General features: G+C 44.2%; 1 protein-coding gene across 4 annotated transcripts in view; it reads left to right on the top strand.

Moving 5' to 3' along the window:
- The window catches only part of LOC114874236 (protein kibra), a 30243-nt gene that overhangs the window by 12261 nt on the left and 5720 nt on the right, over positions 1-12262 (top strand). For all 4 annotated transcript variants that reach the window (XM_029183349.2, XM_029183345.2, XM_029183347.2 and 1 more), the window contains exons 5-6: positions 11691-11799; positions 12017-12176. In XM_029183349.2, coding sequence (XP_029039182.1) covers positions 11691-11799; positions 12017-12176 — 269 coding nt within the window. The remainder of the gene's footprint in view (positions 1-11690; positions 11800-12016; positions 12177-12262) is intronic.

The following is a 12262-nucleotide window of genomic DNA, read 5'->3' as shown; positions in this document are numbered from 1 at the left end:
CTGTTAGGCAGGATTCTCGTCGTTACATAACCAGTTTCGATATATTCGTCCGCTACCATTAGCTCTTTTAACGTATCACGACGTTATACAATTTCTTGCCTTCCCCGAGGACAGGCTTTTTTCATAATACGTTACTAATGCGATATTTATACCGATACGATGCTCAAAGAAACGCTCGCTTCGTCTACTCTATCTAGAGATGGGATCAAGTTCAATGCGTACAGTACCGAGGATGGAGGATTTCCCTAGAGAAAATGGCAGGGGAAGGAGGCGTTCCCCACTCACTCCGATACCGGAGAGTTACCGCGCGTTGTGCCCACTTTTTTCCCCTAGGAAAGCCTACCCCTCTACTGTACACTCGGGTGCATCGAGGCTTTCGTTGATTCAGAGGGTGAGTCTAGGGAGAGTCTAACTTGGAAAAGATAGCTTTCCGTAATTTGGCGGCATTATCAAGCGATCGGTTCGAGTCTACTCGACTATCCAGTCAGATTCGAAGCTACTTGGATCCCATCTCTAACTATATCCCGCAAAATCGAGTATAACGATCGCGTCGCGAGATTACACGGTTACGATATCCGTGTGCCATTGGATGTAGCGTGGGCCGGCTTTAGGACGACGATATCTTGGCAAGCGGGCAAGCAGACAAGCAAGCGAAGCAAAGCAGGCAAGCTTGCCACGAGAGATTGGAATGTCTCCCGTCCGTTCGAACCCTGTCCTCCTCCCCCCATCCCTCCTCGTCGCTCTTTCTTTCACCCCTTCCTCCCCTCTCCTCCTCACTGGCCCCTACCACTAACTTCTCCTCCTCTCTCTTTTTCCTCTCTGTTCGTTGAACGACGTGCTCGCTGGGCCCGGCGCGGAAGGTAGCGGCTATGTATGAGGAAAGAGAGAAAGAGAGAGGAAGTTTATGCGTGGCTATAGAGCGAGAGAGAAGGAAATAGAGAAAGATGAAAGCTTAGCTAGTGATAGGATTAACTCAACGGTTGGCTTATAGTTTTTCGAGCAATTCGCTCGGATAATTTGTAAATTCATAGAGGGATCTTTTTGGAAGTTTCATTTATCCCTAGAGTTTGCGGAGCCTAGGGCAAAAGTCGTAAGAGGAAATAGATGATCTTGGAATGTGAGACTCAGTGTTAGGGGCAAATAAATAGACATTACTGTAGATAATGAATTTATTAATAGCGTAACTTGGTATTACATTAGCAGCAGTATCGGTAGATCGAACGAATTCCAATGAAAATAAGTCGGTTCGATCAATGGTGTAGAACGGTGGAAAGAGTACGCAAGGATATTGATCCCATCGCTAAGGCGTACTCTTCTCCCAAGTTTGAATGCATCTTGAAGAAAAGATGCCAGTTCCCCCAAGTTCTCCTCCTGCCTGTCCTCTCGGACCTCGGCCCTGGATATTCCGTCCTCGCCTGCTTCTTTAATTCCCTCTCTCTCTCCTCAGCCTCTGTCCCTCTGTGTGTTTCTCTTTTTTCTCTTCCCGCACCAACGCGACCCTTTTGGCGTAGTGGCTACCGGTGTTACGCTCGTAGGGCCCCCAGGCGGTCCACGAACGGATCCACGAAGAGCTACGAGGACTCCCGAGGGTGTACGATCGTGTGCACGGGCGGATGTGCTACTGTCCTTCGATACTCTGGATGATGCCCCGCGGTGCTGCGAATCGACTATACCGTTCGCTCTTTTCCACTCGCACCAAAGAAATAGGATGGCCGAGGAACGCAGAATATTATCGTTACATATCGATCGACGCGTCTGCCTCACCGTTCGCATTTTTCCCCTTTCTCCATTATGTACGCTCGCGAGTCTACGTATCGCTCTGCTTTTTCTTTCAGAACCAACCGTCAAGTTCAAGTTCGCTTCGCGTTTTCTTCTTTCGTAAAGTTGCATCAACCCTCGCGGAAATTCGAGCGGTGGGGGGCCTCCTTCCCCTGCAGCGCAATTTTCTCAAGCGAACTCCTCCATTCTCGGTACTGTACATTCCGCGATTTAAATCCAGGACCCATCGGTCTTCGAAGGGTGAAGCGTGTCGCGTGTACTTTTATGTTTGATCGAAAAAAAAGGGGGTGGATTTTGCGTGAAATTCTTACGCATTGGGAAGGAAGGGCCGAGGTTGGAAATGCCATAGAAGAAAATAGAGAGCGCGGCAAAGGAACGCGACAGGCCTTATGGCGTTGTTGCTCGCCATTTGCCGACGCAGCTTTTCACATTCCTACGGCTCTCTTCCAGAGGCAAACAATGTTAACGACCACGCGAAGAGATCGGAATTCCATCTCTACCGGGCGATACATAAATAGGCCGACGCTTTTACCCGGCGACCAGATAGATACGTACCCGTGTTATTATTCCTTTTTGTAACCGACTATTTTTAGAGACCGCCAGCGGAATTTCACGCTTCGCTTTTCCTTCTTTATTTTCTTTCTTTCCACGTTTTAATCCCTCCTCGTTCATCCATCTTTTCGTCTATTCAAATCGTTCTCGTCCGGGATCGATCGATCATAATTAAGGAAGTTCCCTTAATTTTCTTCTTTCTTTATCGCGTAAATCGACAGACGAGAAATATCGGAGCAACTGTTGCACAGCAGGTTGAAGTTAATACGGATATTTTGGAAAATGTTCAATTTTCTCGAAAACGAAGCTACGTGCGAGAAACTTAAGCTTCTCGAACGAAATTCCACCTGCTTCTTTCGTGCATTGTCTCTTATCAGCTAAAGAATGCACGAAGCTTGATTATCAGAGTTATCATCGAATGATAACGAGCAATTTAGTGACGTAGTCCGGATCAGATCTGGCTACTGTTTATCATCGTGTTCCTGAAAAAATAGTGACACCTCAAGGAAATGTGTTGTCCAATTATCTTTTTAACAGACGATATTGAAAAACTTGTATTATTCGAAAATAACAGGGATACGATGAAAATTTGTAGCCACTGTGTATAGAGTAATCAACGCGTTACATTAATAAACTTGGTATCTCGTACAATTTTCGTCAGTCACGAGATAATGATTGTAAATATTCGCGTTTCAGACGTCACCTCGTCGTTACGACGAAATTCTGTTTCTTCGTGGAAAATGGATAATGTAATCGACATTGTTGTTTTGTTAACTCACTGCGAACGTATTTATTTCTCAAAAGAATTTTCTTTCATTTCTTTTACTGATAAGGGATAATCGTATTGTTAGTAATTGAAGTTTCCATACGTCGTCTTACGACAAATGACCAATAGCTCTCCTTAGAAGACTCGTTCCTTTTACGTTTCTAAGTATGTATCTACAAATACACGACACTAGGTTAATTGCATCGCAACTGGATGAAACACGCCACTTTGTCTGGTCATTTTTATTTCCCTGATAAGACGATTTCCTCGAAATCTCGATATAACGTTGAACATTCATCCAAAGGGAATGCACGAGTATCAGATGCCGATTTCTCCGAAAGGGAGAGCACCGTAAAGCGATATGCATACCGAATACGTTCGTCAGGATTTCTAGCCTCTTCCAGCATCTGCTTTTCTCAGAAAAGCTTTCCGAAAGCACGTTAGAATTTTCTTATTCTAACCCCGTAGCAGGCGGTTTATTCAACGTTTAATTAATCATCCAATCTGTCATATTAATTAAAAAAGTAGTCATCCTACTTTGGGTTATATAAATCCATTGTCATTATAAGCATTCCAATGGTCCTATTCATTCCCATTTACATTCCAGTATTCATCGGTTACTCAATCGCTACCATTCATCCAATTGTTTGTTTCCGTTGGAAATCGACCTTGAATATTTTCCGCGAAAATTGAACGAGGGAATTCGCGTCGCGTCGGAGTCCGAGATTTTCAGTTTGCAATTTGGTTGCCGGTGGTTGGTTCGAAAGGGAGAAAAAAATGGAAAGAAAGATGGGGGATACATTTCGTGCAAGGAGATACGATTGCTCGAAAGTTAAGAGCTTTTGCTTCGTCTGCAGACACCTTCGTTCGCTCAACGGGGCATCGAGTTATCGGTATGTACACCACGATAATGGCATCGCATTCCATTCATATCAGCATCGCTCGCTCGCCACCGCAGCTCTCCCTTCCTCTCCCTGTCTCCTCTGCCCCGGTGCCCCGTGCCCCGTGCCCCTCCGACCACTTCCCGTCAGAGGTGCCCTCGAGGCCCGTTCCATCGCGACGCGCGCGCATCGCGCAGCCTCGCCGCTCCGTTCAACCGCGACGCACGCGTTCGCCAATTGTGAACGCAGTTTTACCTGGCCGATCGTCATGCTGACTTCACCTGGTGCGCATTCCTTCTACAACTGCTGGAAAACAGCACGCGGAGGAAACTTTATCTCTTTCGAGGCGCTCGGCTCGTTCGCGATCGCTCGCCCATTCGTCCCGACACTCCGCCCGCTTTTTTCCTATTTTATAATTAAACGTTTCCTCGAGAACGCGATCTGGCCGGGTGTACCGGGAACCGATAACACTCGAACGTTTTCAGAAATCGAATTTTCTTTAATTTATGCAAGATTTCAGGGAAATACAAGTACCAGTCTCATTCTCATAATTGTTTTTCACGCGAATCTACTGACGTGGTCAGTCGAGGAAATGAAAGATCTAGATTTATGTTGACTAGCATTTCTACACTCGTTACGTGTGAACGTGGAATGCGAGTTGCGAGAGGAAGTGCGTGCTTCATGCGAAAAACAATAAATAGCAAACGCACAATATAGATCCAAACTTTCTCTACGAAGAATTCTTCTATCTTACCGATAAGATGCCAGCTATTATTATGTGAATGTGCACGTGCCACTGTGTACGAGTACGCATGACTCACATATATAAACATGATACTTTTTATAAACATGATAAGAAATTCATTTTAATTACCTCTAACACTTTGATTGTCACCAGACTGTCACCAGATATTCCAGTAATTTTTCATTGGTTTAGAATCGATGAAATTATTTCTGTTTTTTTGGACATCCTCTCGGTATGTTGATAATAATATAGATCAAAATGTTTACAGTAAACAAATCCTAATACTTGTTTCGATAATGATAATAACGTATTAATTACGCAACAATTATAAGAATAGGTAAACGTACGATAAAAGTAAGTTCGTAACAGGAAAAGCATGTTCATTAATACATGTGTTCACTATCGTTGAACATGTATATCTAAAAGTCAAGAGATACGTTCAATTAAATTTTAAATGCATTTCGAAACGACACTGTTTTCATAACAGGATTTTCGCGCGATTGTATCTAATAATCTTTGAATTCAAGATCGTGGACTTTAAAATTGTTTAATCTTAATTTCTGGTATCTCTGCATGTATCAGTAAATATAAAGTCTGAGTCGGTATTATTTCAGTTTAAGAATTGTTTTGTTGCGGATTATCCGAGAATGCACATAGTAAACGTTTTCTTTGATTTTTTCATTTTTCAAATAATAACGAGTGATCTATAATTTCCCGGTTTAGTTGCGCGCGCAGGACGCGCGAAAAATTCTCTTGTCGTCCGAAAAATTCGCACTTTTAAAAAGTAAGGGGGTCTCAGAGTTACACTTCGAAAATACTACTATTCCAAAAATGAATAATCTGCTAAAAGGATAAATGTTTCATGTAAATCAGCCAGAAGTCGGGGATCGTGGCGACTTCTATGGGTAAAATCGCGTACTTCATAGTACACTTGGTACATGTTAATACCGGATGTAGCTAGTAAGTTCTAAAACTCGAAAAGAATTTTCGTAAAAAATCGAAAACTATCGTGAAAATAATAAAAATATCATCCGGTACGAGCGTGATGTATATTATTCAGGATAAATTCCTTGAAAAGTAATTATTTTTCGAGACTCCAATGCCACTTTCATTTCTTTTAATGGGACTATGTAATTTTACTGTATTCTTCTTATTGGCCGTTTTAAAACGTTTCTAATGAGCTGAATGAAGTGCAATTTAGTTCATTATTCCTCTGAATTCTAACTTATTCTTTGTTCTTTAAATATAATGAAAAACAAAGCTTAATTAAATTAATTAAGTACATTCGATGAACTTATCCCCCTTATGAGATGGTCAAATTTAATAATTGTTTGCAAAGTATAAAATAAAATTGCATTTGTAAGCGGAGGGTAGTAGGGAAGAGCATATGGGGTTAAAAGGGACGAGGAATGATGCATGGAAAGTATGAAAAAGGGGGAAATTGAGGGAAAGAGAAGGAATTCCCGAAAGGGTGCATCGGGTCACGTGTGTAGTCGATCCCTTGCATTAGCCGTGAATTCTTCTTTTTCTTTCCCCTTCTTCTCTCTTTCTCTCGGGAGCCACGTGCGCCCTAAGAAATTCCTCTTTTGTATCCTTCGGCCTTTGTTCGGCAACAGCTGTCCGACCGAAGAAATGCTTTTCTCCATCGTCAGTCTACTCATTCCTGATTCTTTTTCCTGCATGCCAGCTACCGAACGACCAAATTTCAATTGGATTACCGAATTCATTCTTTATTTTTCACATTTCTCTTTTTCCCTGAATGAATAAGAGAGGAACGAGATTTTCGAGTTGATTGTGCCGACATATTTTTAGATATTTCGAAACGGTTTTGTTTTTGGGAAAAAAAATAAATTCGTCATTGATGCGTAATCAGATTTAATCTTACGGATATACAATCTGTTTCTTAGAATTTCTTTTAACGCCTTTACAGTACCGAGATATTTATTTTTGCAGGTGGACGCGTAGAAGACTTATGATCTTTTTACTATGCGTCCACCTATCAAAAAATGTAATTAATCATTCAGTCTTCTAATAAATCTATACATAAAAAAAAAAAAAAAAAAATTATTTCAAGCTAGCAACTCAATCTTCAAACGGTCGGAAATTCTTCACGAAGCCCCTTTGCGTCCCTTGTTCAGCGTCGCCCTTCGTATTCGCCGGAAGAAGCTGGCTTTCGAAATTTCCACCGGGTTGCGTATTCACAAGAAAATCTCACGAATGCGCCCAATTACAAAACACCGCGGGCATTCCTGAACAGAGAGATCCATACGTATAGTGGGCCCGACACTGGCTTCGTTGGCTATCTATCCCTCTTTCTTCGTTCGTTCTCCTCATGGTATGAGCGGCCGAGTAGTTGGCGCACTATAAAAGGGGGCCCTTCGCCTCGGAACGGGGCTCCGCAGAGCCCGGCGAGCAGCGTTCAGATAAATATGCGGGAGGGGCCGGAATTCCTCACTCGGCTGCATTCCAATCGCTCTTCCTCCTCCGCCATCTCACCACCACTACCACTACCATCACCATCCACAGCCCCACCGGCGTTGTTATTTGCAACCTTTACTACTACCTGGCTGCCACTATCGCCACACAACGCAACACCGACACCGATGTCGATGACAGTAAGAACAACAATAAACTCCTTTGCCCCTGAGTGTACACTGGCTCGTCGAATAGGGGTACATGGGCATTGCACCCCTATCAATTTCTGCAGGTCCGAGTAGACTTTTCTTCCCGTTCTTTTTCCCTTATCATAATGATGATAATGGCAGCAATAGTATTTCCAGATGTACTCCAATATCTTTTTTCTATTCGCGATACGAAGCATCATCGAGTATCGGCATCAATAGCTTACAGTAATAACCACAACTTTTTCCTATCTCTGCACCAATGGTTTTTTAACTTTTTGCAAAATAGGCCTACGTATAATTTACTTTTTCAACGCTCGTTTCATCGTTATTCCCGATTGTTCAGCTGATTTCCTTTTTGCTCAGTTATTCACTCGGCTGTTCACGACTACCCTGCCATCTTTCTCTTGTCTCTACTAGAAGGCCCATCAAAGATATTCATTTCGCTGTTTCGCTCGGCCACGAAGAGATGCCAAGCTCGTCTTTTCCTTCGTCTTCGTCCAGAACCCCGTCCCTTTTTTTTTTCTTCTTCTTCTTACAGGGATTGTCTTACTTTGTTCTCCTACGTTTCTTGTAGTTTTTGCTTCTCTTTCTCGTGTACTAAAAAGGTAGGTTCTTCTCTGGTTTTTACAGCTTCAAGATCGGGGGATCGATAGACACGTGTACGCTCACGTACAGACGAGGGGTACAACTCATGAATGCGCCCGTGCGTGCACGTTGTGTTTCGCAAGAATTATTATTGTAGGTGGTGGATCTTCCATCAAAATGCATACGGGACTCTAATACAGAGGCGTATGACCCCTTTGCCCGAAGATCCTGCCCCTTTTGCCAACCAGGAATTCCTTAACAATATTTTTCGACGAGGAATTCCTTAATGATACACGAGTGTTGCGTGCCTCCTACTCTACGTTGCTTCGTTTTTAGCCTCCCTCCGCGGTTGCTACACGCACGTGATTTGCGAGTTAAAGTTTAGTCGCGATGGAGAAAGTGTTTATTCGATTGCCTGCTCGTTCGACCACGTTTTATTTCTCGACGATGCCTTGTATTTCGTTTTTCGAAATTACATTCGCAAAATTTCCGTACGCGACTAGGTGTAAATCGTATCGGGTGACGGGGGATGGTGTAAAAAGCACCTAAAGCGGAAGAGATTTCGGATGTGCCACGGGACGAGAAGGAAGCGGAGTGGATCTTTTGAAAGAGAAAAAAGAAATGATAGATACATAGGGAGATGCAAGGATTGAGGTAAGAAGAGGTACGCTTGTGGAGGTGGAGAGGGAGGAGGAGAGAGGGGAGGATGGGGAAAAATAAGAGGCTCTTTCCGCGAGGCGAGCGAACCGGCTCGTACTCGATAGCATCTACGGAGCCTCCGACAATAATAGTGTGGACCGAGAAATATGCGCGCGGGGCCTGAGTCCCGTGAATCCTTCGGCGGTTTTGGGGTGGTGTGCTGGTACGGAGGCAAAAGCCCGTGGAGGGGCGAAATTCTCCGCAGGATAGCGATGGAATCGAGTGTCGATACTTGGAATTTCCGAGCAATTCCATCTTTCTTCCTCGTTAAGTTGTTATAAAATCATTAAAATGGAATGGTTTGGTTGAAAAAACCACCTGCAAATTGGATTTTCAATGATGCCTTTACGATATTTATCATTCGATGAAACAACATAAATTTAATTTGGTTGCAATTAATTAATTATTAAGCGAGATGGTGATTTGTTAATGAATAATATCGGGGAAAAGATTGCGAGCGTGCAAAGTAAGAGAAATTGGTGCCATCGCTACTGGCTCAGAGCGGGCCTTCTGACGGAGAGGGGACATATACCAAGGTCCACCGGGCCTGTTCTTAGATGATCAAAGACACGGCTGATGGGCCAGTAGTGGCCCCAGAAATTCCAACAAGGACGAGGCATAATGCGCGACTCAAGGTCGGTTCTACTACCGATCAGAGAGTCCGAGATGGGACCACGTTCAACAGGGTCGTACCGTGACCTCGTCAGGCCCTCTTTCCCCTCTTCTCCCGCTTCTCAGAGCCCCTACTCCCATCCCTTCTGTCGTCCCTTACAGGCTGGCCTCCGCCAGCGACAGGATCGTGTGCTCTCCCCGCGGCGCCCTGCATGTCAAGCTTGCATACCACGACATTCCGCATCGCTGAAAAAATGTACGCCCTCGGGGGGGTAGTCTCGATGACGAATAACGATGCTGAAATTCGACGAGCGACCTTCTCGATATTTCACCGTTCTTACTCTTCCCTGTAATTTCTCTCTACTAGTTACCCTTTGCGATAACAAGTAACAAATCATTTTCTTCCCTTTACGCTGAGGGAGAACGTTCCACCAAGATAATTAGCAGGTATCGTGGAATTTCTATTGCCACGAGGGAAACTGCGCGTAAAACCGTGAAAGAAAGTGAAGAAGGGAAGATCGAATTTTGACAGGCGGTAGGGTAGTTCGCGTAGCACGTGTGCGTACGTTCTAGTATCAATTAGATTGACTAAAAACGAATGTCGCATGAAATGCATAGTATTCGAAAGGAAGAGGATCGAAGAGGATCGAAGAGGATCGAAGAGGATCGAAGAGGATCGAAGAGGGGGGTAGGAAGGTGGAATGAGAATAAGAAAGAGAGAATAGGAAAAGTAATGGAGGTGGGAGAGGGAGCAAGGGCTGGATTGCGACGGTCCTGCGGGGCCTCAGGATGAGGCCCGCCTTTTTACACCGGGTAAGAAAGAGCCGCTTGAGGCCACGGTGGTTGAAGCGAGACAAATGAAAGGACGGTGGAAGGAGCAGACAGAAAGAGAGGATAGAAGGAATGCCTATACGGAGATCGGGCCCAAGTCCAGTGTTATGGAGGAGCGAGAAGGAAGCAGAGAGATCGAAGGATTAAACGGAAGAAGGTAGAGAAGGAGGAGATATGGAAGAGTAAAAAGGAAGGATGTTGGGATATGGGTAGGGGGAAGGGTAGGTAAAAGCAGGATGGAAAGGAGAAGGGAAGGAGAGGTTCGACCGGGTGGTGCAAGAAGCGAAGGAAGAGAAGGCAAAAAGGTGGAAAAAAGGTGGGATCCCTTAAAAATTGAGACCCACAGAGGTGGGGATCGGAATTTCGGGCCCCGTAAACCGGCCAGTCTCGAGGAGGCCTTCGCGAAGATGAGGTGAAGGAAGAGGAGATAGACGCCCGACGGGATAGAAGAAGAAGAAGAAGAAGAAGAAGAAGAACGAAAAGGTGGAGGAGGTGGAGAAGAAGAAAAAGGAGGCGAAGGAGGAGTAGAAAAAGTTGAAGGGAAGGAAGAAGAAGAAGAAGAAGAAGAAGAAGAAGAAGAAGAAGGAGACTAAGGACGACGACGTGCACAACGACGACGAAGAAGACTAAGAAGAGGAAGAAGAAGAGGAACCGTGCCTAGTCTACTGTGTACCCGGCATGGACCGTCAGTACACACTCTGCGTACTCGTACCGGCGCACCAGTACCGCACCTACGTGAACAATTACCATCAGCACGCTCATCATCAGCGTTTTCAACAGCATCAACGCCAACAATATCCCGAACAGCAACGTTCCTGCAAGCAGCCTTATCAGCCGGAGCAAATTTACGAGAACGTCGTCTCCCAATATCGCATGAGAATGTGCTACCACAACGACTACGAGAACGACGAGCAGATACAGAGATTCTACTGGGAGCAGTGCTACAGACGTGATGACACCGACGCCACCGCATACTATTACTGTGAATACGTAAGGATTACAGGAATCTCGATACACTGCTTCTTCGGTGTGTTTTAATCGCCCTTTCCACTCTGTTCAAGTGAAATTCCCCGGAATACTCAGCTAGAACAGAGCTCGAAAATATGATAAATTAAAATATGATTTTATAAGAATTCTCTGTAAGAAATTTCAAGTTGTTTTCGTGTGTCCCTTTCGAACACGCTCGTGTCTCGCCAGTGGAGTGATGCGAAACAGAATGGTACCTCGATAGCAGGGCAGAGCATTCCAAAGGAACGAGATTCCGATAAAATGTTACCGTGCATCCGAAATATTCTTCGAAATTATAGTACACGGTACTGTACCATGTTTACGACGTTTGACGGTGGAGGAATGCAGGATGCAGCATCTTATGATGCTCGCAGCACCTCGTGTAATAGCGTTTCTCTACTTTAAATTCCACCTGAACGTGATTTCAATTGAATCTCAATTGATTTTTTATCGTAAGCCACATTAGGCGCAAAGGAAAATTCGAGGTCACTTTTGATCGAAAAATTCCTCGTGAAAAGTGTTGGCTCAGAGCACTTAATTAAACGCAATTGTCTTTGATACCGGTATGGTTTTAAAAATAGTTTTTTTTTTTTTTAATTGTGTTGCAGGCGAAGAAGGAAATCTACGATGTGAAGCAACAGAGGCTATGTCTGGCCCAGGATGAGTACAATCACCTTAACAACGCTCTAACGACGCTCGGCGCATCGCGTACAAGTTGTGAGTACACCTTAACCCTAGCGGTATCTATTTTCCGGAACTTTTTAGCGTTCGAAATATCCTTTGAAGTGTAATATGGTATTTACGGTTGTATTAACAGTTAGTTAGATACTGGATTTTCAGTTCGGATTTGGTTCACATTTATAATAATATGAAGATTTTAAAGGCGTTCGAAACGAAACTCAATTAACAAAGCTATTCGTTCGTTTGCCTATAGTGTGCTCCAGTTCGAGTTCCTTGAGTACCAAGTACGATCCGGATCTGTTGAAATCCGACGTTGCACTCGCGAGGAGTCGAGTTTCTCGATTGAAACGAGAACTCGAGCAGATCCGAGCAGAAATGAATTGTACGCAACGAGGAGTGAACACCCTTTCAAGGTATAACATCGTTTTATTTTAGGATTTCGTCACAGTTCCAGCATCGGTTCGTTACGGTACCTTTAACGATATTATCATGATATGTT

The sequence above is a fragment of the Osmia bicornis genome, chromosome 10 (assembly GCF_907164935.1).
Source record: "Osmia bicornis bicornis chromosome 10, iOsmBic2.1, whole genome shotgun sequence".
NCBI lineage: Eukaryota > Metazoa > Arthropoda > Insecta > Hymenoptera > Megachilidae > Osmia > Osmia bicornis.
This window is presented reverse-complemented; position numbering and strand designations above follow the sequence as displayed.